Consider the following 8,227-nt stretch of genomic DNA (forward strand, 5'->3'; position numbering starts at 1 on the left):
TTACAACAAGATATTATCTTAAATTTCTTAACCCAATTGTTTCTCAACTTATAATCGCTCAAATTTGATTTTTAAATAAAGATTACAAAGAGTTTTCCTCACACAATGTATGTATTTACAAATGAAAGCTCAAAGTGTGATTTAATAAAAAAATTATGACAAGTTAAAGTTCAAGAGATTGAATAGTCAATAGTAAACTCAATGATAATTGTAGAATCTCGTTGCTAATTTGAATTTGATTGAGTCTTTTTGTAATTAGAGCTGAAAACATTATTGATTTTCTGCACATTATCAAATCGTTGTTAACTGTTGTCGGATTGCTATTTTGACTTGAGCAGCTGATCGTTATGCTATATTTTCAAATTGACGGATCACTATTTTCTAGATATCGGATTGCCGTTAGTGTTCAGTGACCTGCAAGAAGTTGTCGGCTTACCGTTTTATGATAAATGGTTTGTCATTAGCATCCAGAAACTAAACTCCAGTCCCATACAATGTCAGTTAGCCGTTTTTCCACTAATGGTTAGCCGATTTCATCCAGAATTGATGAAATCTTGCCTCCAGGCAATTGGTTAGTTGTTTTCTAAGTTAACAGGAATCTATTTGTTTCCAGAAAGTTATTCTAAGCTCAAATCATTATTCAACTTCAGTATTTTGATCTGATTAAAGACTTCTTCAAACTTAGTCAATTTTAAAACGTGTTTGTTATCATCAAAATGATCATTATGGGAATGTACATGTTAATAAAACTTGCAAGATTCATAAAATGTTTTTAGATATACAACACTTCTTGGAGATGCGTAATGACATATTATGAGGGTAATTACATTTATTAATTACATATGCGGAAACTGATAGTTATTTCTTCTCTTTTACTTTCCTTATGCAGCATTTGTGTTCTTTTTGTTTTCAATTACTAGCGAATTTGGATCTTGTAGTTGATGAAGGTTTTACCAATAGAATATACTAAACTTTGGTACAAGTATTTTGGGTGATTACTTGGGATATCTTTTAGAATTTGGGTTGATGTAGTTTAAATATTTCAACTATTGGGGTTGTTGTAGTTTGTACGACTAAATGGATATTGTAATTTGATTATTTATTAAATTTCATATATACTGTTATTCATTACATTTTTAATTAAATTTTATTTCTGAAAAGAAATTTGTGGCAAATAATAATAATAATAATAGTATAGTTCAAATAATAGTAAAATTCAAAATAATGTTCATAAATAATATAAAAATAAAATATACAAATTTTCGTGCCAAAAACAACAAAATAATGCTAAAAATTCAAAAAAAAAATTGAATTTATCTTTAAATTAAGGTGTGACAAACTCGTGACTCAAAACATCTATCATAGATTTCATGATGGTTTTAAATCTATCATAAATTAGTGATAGGTGCATAGATGATAGATAAATTCTCTATTATCCATCTCCTGATTTTTTTCTCGTTATTTATTATTTGTTTTCTTATAGTGCTTCTTTTTGTTTGTATATGGATGGGTCTTGCATTACATGTTGAAATTAACTACTTTGCCTTGCAAGTTGCAACAAAAATTCTAAATTGACTTATTGTTTATTAAAAGTCAGTCTGAAGATTATTACAATTAGGTTATTGTCATTGTCGTTTTGGAAATTACTACTAGCTAGTTTAGTCTGATGTTATCTTCTCGCTAATTTTTTTTCCAGTCAATGCATGCATCTTAAGTATATATATCAGTCCAGACATCAAATCAATTCAAGTCAGACTAACCGATTGTTTATTGTAGTACCCCTTTCCGAGAAGCTACAATCAAATCGTTTAAAGTCCTACCACCTTTTTTTAGGATGAGAATACTTGAATCCACCAAAATATTTTTTTTATATTTAATGATTATTTTATTATTAAAATGTCTTAGAAATAAATTATAATTATAGACGAGATAATATAGTTAAATTAAAAAAAAAAGATTATTCTTTCCATTTTGATCTCTTTTGTATTATGCCCTCGCTTTGTTCAATAAGTATTGATTGAATCATATTCAATGGTATTAAATTAATTGGAATCACAAATAAAAACAACTTGAAGGACGTTCTTTGTCAATGAAAGAAGGAAAGTGCAAGAGGAATGAAAGTTGTTTGCTTGCTTGATCTGGCATTGCTTCTAAGTTTAGATATGCTAGAATTCGAATTTTGTTTCTCACATGCTAGTGGAATGAATTGAAGGAAGTTGGATTTAGTTAATAAGTTCTTTCTAACTCAATTTATTATTACTCAGGTAGGTTTTTTTGTAAAGATTTCTATATTCACGTGTGAGAAAATATAGAACAAATAAATAATGGTGGAGAAAGATTTTATTATTTGGCGTGATTTATAGAAATACATTTAGAGGTTAACGAGACAAGAAACAACAGATGGAAAAAATGAATTTGAGAGTGAAACTTTAACATTTATAATAATGGAGAGAGATTCATAAATAATTATAGAGATGGAAAAGGATGAAGAAACATGAAAAAAAAAATTTGCGAAATTATAATAATTTTGTTCAATAATGGTATAATAAGTATTAAGTAGGATTTGCTAAGTAAAACATGAAATTTTAAATGATGATGATGGGTTTGTTAAGTAGACCCACCCTAGTAAAGTTAAACTTTTACTCGTTCAAAATTTCAATTAATTTATAGGCCCATTACTGGAAAATGATTAATATATTTTTTCTCTAAGAATTCTTCCAAGAAAATACCATGAACTAAGTGGTTGAAGCGCCATAAATAGGTAGCTCAAGAGCGGTTTTAGCTGAAAAGAAATAAAAAAATTATTGTACGGGGGTTTCAAAGGCAAGAATGGTTCATAAAGCCATTCAATTAATTCTAATTTATTGTCTCACGGCCAATCTTCATGATCTTGCTATTGGTGATAGTCCTCCCTATAATATTTGTTCAACCAGTACTGCCGGTTCTGCACGCGCTAGCACAATCGACGATAACCTCCAAAATGTTCTCACTTCTTTAGCCTCAAATGCTAATGCAGCCAAGTTTTCCAACGCTTCTTTTGGGAATGACTCGGATAGAGTCTATGGTCTCTACATGTGCCTCAACTATATTTCAGCTGAAACTTGCAACGACTGCATAACCACAGCTTCGCAAGACATTAGCAAACTTTGTCCAAACAAAACCGAAGCAATTGTGTGGGAAGAGGTCTGTCAATTGCGCTACGCTTACCAAAATTTCTTTGGTCAATTGGATGTCTCAGGAAACATTCCTAAATACAATAGATTAAATATATCAGAACCAGAGAGGTATAGATCTGTTGTGAACAATACTCTGAGTGATCTGATCACCAAACTGTCAGCTTTTGATCCTTTTGAAATGTATGCTACTGATGAAGTACCCTTCACAAATTCAGACACTTTCTATGCTCTAGTTCAATGCACCAAAGATTTACCTGCTGATGATTGTATTACATGCCTCCACAATGCTACAGCAGATATTTTATCTTGCTGCTATTTTTCAAGAGGAGCACGACTTCTTAGTCGTAACTGCTATCTGAGGTATGAATTATATGCCTTTTACAAAGGTGCCACAGAACCATCTATCTTAGCTGGAAACCAAGCATCTGGGAGAGGTAAGTAGTTTATTTCAGGATAAGAATTATTTTCTTAACCGGTGTTGGTGGTGTATGAAGAAAATGGAGCTTAATGTAGTATTTCATTTATGGTCTCAAATATATATGCAGGCAAGCAAAGGAAGATGTGGATGATTATCGTTCTAGCCAGTGTGGTACCACTTCTGCTGGTAGTCTTTGCTTCCACCGGCTACTTTTTTTCAACCAAAAAAATAACCCGGAAAAGTAAAGATTTTATCGGAAAGTTTCCACATTTCTAGCTATATTTTTCTGTTCTGGCGTCAGCTGTAATAACCTTTAGTTTTATTTTTATGCATTTAGTGCTTTCATTTTTTTTATTTTTTTTTTGTGCTTCTCAGGGAAGGGTACTGCTAGAAAGCAGATTCAGTTACATAAAATTGGTGATGCAAACGACACAGATTTCCATTATCAACATGTTCAGGGGAGAGATAATGATCTAAAAGCTCAGGACTTCTTTATTGATCTGGAAACATTAAATTTGGCAACCAGTAACTTCTCTGATTCAAATATCCTAGGACAAGGTGGTTTTGGTCCTGTATACAAGGTATCAGTATTATTTTAAAAAATATTGAAAAAAAAAATACCCACTAATATGCATTAAAAATAAAAAATAAAAATTGCAGGGTGTATTAAGTGATAGAAAGGAAGTAGCAGTGAAGAGACTCTCCAGCTGTTCTGAGCAGGGCACTGCAGAATTCACAAATGAAGTGCTACTTATATTGAAACTACAGCACAAAAATCTCGTCAAGCTTCTGGGCTTTTGTGTTGATGGAGATGAAAAGCTGCTTGTCTATGAATTTATGCCAAACGGCAGTCTTGATGCAATCCTTTTTGGTATGCGCTTTTCTTTTTCCTTTACTATTGCCTTAAAGAATTCTAAGAACCTTGATTCATTCCTCTTCCTGTAACTTTTGATTGGTAGATCCAAGGAAACGTGGGATACTGTGTTGGAGCAAACGTACTAATATTGTAAATGGAATTGCCAAGGGAATGCTTTACCTTCATGAGGATTCTCGACTTAGAATTGTTCACAGAGACCTAAAAGCTAGTAATGTGTTGTTGGACTCCGACATGAACTCAAAGATCTCAGATTTCGGAATGGCAAGGATATTCGCCGAAAGTGAAGGTGAAGCTAATACTGTCAGAATAGTTGGAACATAGTAAGTGAAAAATCTTATAGTTATCATTAAAGGCTTATTTGGTATTATGGTTGGGTAACTATGTCTTAAAATGGTTACATTGTTGTGGTTTTGAAGCTAATTAATTAATTTTATCTCATATTTTTACGATGAAATCAAAACTAATTTTTCTTCACGACAAAAAAATACAACACCTTAATACTAAGTAGGTCTCAAGTCAAATATATTATTCTCAATAAATAATTTGTATTATTGATACATTTACCAAAACTCTTTCTATTGAAACTATCGAAATTAACATTTTCCGTCAAAATCAATCCAAATCATCGCCTTTAATTCTCTTTGTTCTCAAACTGGATAATGGGTGGAAGACAATCTATTGCCCGAACTGATTGAAAATCCGTCGCCAGCCATCACGCTGACCAAAAAAAAAAAATTCTGTAGATTGGTTTAAGGGACTCTCGGTGTGTCTATATATATATATATATATATATAGATTTGGAATAATTTATGTGACATCTTTCTTTTTGGTGAATAGTGGATATATGGCTCCGGAATATGCAATGGAGGGATTGTATTCCAAGAAGTCTGATGTTTTTAGCTTCGGAGTACTCTTGATTGAGATTATAACTGGAAGGAGAAACGCAGGGTCCAATCAACTCCTAGCCTATGTAAATTTATCTACAATAAAGAATGATCACTTTATTTCAGGAATTTAAATTTATGACTGCAAAATTGTTAATCCTCTAACACGATTCAGGCATGGCATCTCTGGAATGAAGGGAACGTATTGGAGCTGGTTGATCCATTGTTGACGGATACAAGTTTTTCAGATGATGAATTTTCAAGATACATTCATATTGGATTGTTGTGTGTTCAAGAGGATGCATTTGACAGACCTACCATGTCATCTGTTGCGCCAATGTTGAAGGGTGAGACCGTCACTCTTCCCCAGCCTCAAAAACCCGCCTTTTCTATTGGAAGAGTTACGGATGGTCATTGCAACAATAATAATTGCTCTGCCAATGGCTTAACAATTTCTAATCTTTTGCCAAGGTGATTCAGGCAACGAATGAGTTTGATTATGCACTCGGCTGGTGCCTCTCTTGCCATAAACAGTGTTATTTCGCATTTGCTTGTAATTTTAACAAAATGTGATGTGTGGATTTTACATATGTAATAATTAATTCATGAGTCCCTATTTTGTGAACGAGTGAAATAGCAACTTGCACTCATGGATGGTAAAATAACGTTCAATACATTGTGAAGTAATTAGTCTATATAAATTTCTTTTATTAAAAACTGGCCAAACTACTTTATTTCCGTCTTTACACCTTCAAAAGAGTAACCTACTTTTACTGCTTTACATTATTTCTTTAAAACAAGAGGTTTAGGTTCTGTTTAGGACTATTGTGACGTAGCTGGTCTGACACAGTGCAGCACTGGCAAACGCAATTGATATTGAATTAAGTTAAAAACTCATTTAGGCTACCACAGCGCAGCTCTATTCCATCAAAAGAGGCTTTTCTTTTTTAGAAATTGAATCCAATCACATCAAACTCGAAAAAAGAATTATATTTAATTGATATTTGAGAGCTCCATAATAAATAAAGGGTTTTTGCTACATCACAGCCCACGTAAATTACAACCCCGTAAAAATTAGTAAAAAAACAATGGGGCCCACTACCGTGTTACACGGACAAGTTACATTGGTTATAACTCAGCAAGACCCATAAATATAATCTAAGTTCATTTCATATATAAATGATCTGGCTAATGAGGAAGCTTTTCTGCTTTGTCTTGTTCTCGTTTAATCTAGGGGTCATTCGAACTCCCCTTTCATATCTTTGTTTTTTTCTTCTTTAATGAAGCTCCCTCTTGATTGAGGTTTTTTTTTCAATAAAAATAAAAAGTTTTGAGAAGAACCATAGATGGCAAACAAAAGGCCATTGGACCGGCTAGTTCTTCTCTAGTCGGAGAGGATATACATGTAACAGCAATATTCTATTCTGTTGAAATTGACTGTGTACCAAAAAGATAATCTTAAAACATATATCATAGGATGAAAGTGAAACTAATCAATTTATTAAATGCTGCTTGATGTTCATAATTTATATACATATTTTATCATTTATTATATATTTATTAGTTATTTTTGTTTCTTATTTTTAATTAATTAAATTGTTTTATTGACTAGCAAATTAATTTGAAATTATGAATAAAAAAAAGTATAAAAGAGCTTAATTTTAGAAGCATTAAAGATTAATTGATTTTTGAAAGCAATTAGACATACATGCATGTGAAAGTCAAGAAACCGACTTCAATAAATTAATTCATCATGCACATGCGGACAAAGGAGAGAAATTGATTTTAGCTTTAAGATGGACCCGCACTTGGCTTTCATAAATGGAAAAAGGAATGAAAATTCCAAGTGCCCAGTACATGAGTGAAGCCAAAGCAACTTAAAAGGCTTGGCCTTTGCCTTAAGAGTTGGAAAAGTCCGTGGGGCCCATTTTAAAGGCTGTATAAGTTAGCTAAACTTTGGCTTTTGGGGAGTAGCCGCCAGAGAAGAAGAATAGCGAGAGCAGCAACAATTCGGCTTTCCATGGCTGAATTTATTTATTTTGTTGATCTCAATTCAAATATGTTTAGTTAATTTTTTTATACTGAGGTTAAGGATGAAATCTTATTGAATGAAATAATTATCTTTTTATTTATTTAATTCCCTATACATGTTCTTTAATAATTATGGTTTTTATTTCACATGATTAATTGGATGTTGTTAAAATGTTTTCATTAATTCTGTCATGCATTATTGATTGTTAGGAGTGATATTCGACTAAATCTATACTTGGATCTATAAAGTTTATACATGATTATCTTTGATTTTGTGTCTTTCATTAAATTGTTTACACAAAGTACTTAGGAAAACTTTGACTCTTTGTTATTCAATATGTTTACATGAGACGCTTAGATATCATACTATTAAGCAGAAAAAGAACCTACACAAGATTAATTTTAATTGGGCTTAATTGTTATATTTATGAGATGACATAGATTGATTTCGAGTTGTCACTCTAAAATTGGGGATTAATTAATAATTAGATAAGTACTAGTTGAATAGTGGTGGATTCTGAAACCTTGGTAATTTTTGTCTCTCATTTACTTTAATTATTTCTTAGTTTAATTAGTTTAATTTCTTTTAAAACTCAATTTGCTCAACTAGGTTAGAATTAATATTAATTTTAGATTTAAATTAGACTTTTCAATTTATAACAATCCATGTGAGATCGACCTCGTTATCACTATTCTATTTCTAGATTCGTGCGCTTGCAGTATATTAAAATTTTCACAATAAGTTTTTTGTGCCATTGCCGGGGATTGTGTCAGAAAGTCAGTTTAATCTAGGTTGATTTAATTCTTCCACTAGTTATAATTTAGGTTGTCTTTTATTTTT

At 31.7% G+C, this 8,227-nt stretch overlaps 1 protein-coding gene across 2 annotated transcripts; it reads left to right on the forward strand.

Annotated features, from left to right (window-relative positions):
* Positions 1-2,727: 2,727 nt before the first annotated feature.
* Positions 2,728-6,027, forward strand: LOC18046536 (cysteine-rich receptor-like protein kinase 25). Of its 2 annotated transcripts, XM_024189766.1 has the most exons (7): positions 2,728-3,610; positions 3,722-3,835; positions 3,970-4,175; positions 4,255-4,465; positions 4,554-4,791; positions 5,309-5,441; positions 5,531-6,027. In XM_024189766.1, exons 1-7 carry the CDS (start codon positions 2,830-2,832, stop codon positions 5,828-5,830), a joined length of 1,983 nt encoding a protein of 660 aa, XP_024045534.1. In that variant the 5' UTR covers positions 2,728-2,829; the 3' UTR covers positions 5,831-6,027. The 2 variants fall into 2 exon arrangements, with proteins under 2 accessions (XP_024045534.1, XP_006442433.1); XM_006442370.2 differs by lacking the exon at positions 3,722-3,835.
* Positions 6,028-8,227: the final 2,200 nt, after the last annotated feature.

This window comes from Citrus clementina, unplaced genomic scaffold, assembly GCF_000493195.1.
Source record: "Citrus clementina cultivar Clemenules unplaced genomic scaffold, Citrus_clementina_v1.0 scaffold_3, whole genome shotgun sequence".
Lineage (NCBI taxonomy): Eukaryota > Viridiplantae > Streptophyta > Magnoliopsida > Sapindales > Rutaceae > Citrus > Citrus x clementina.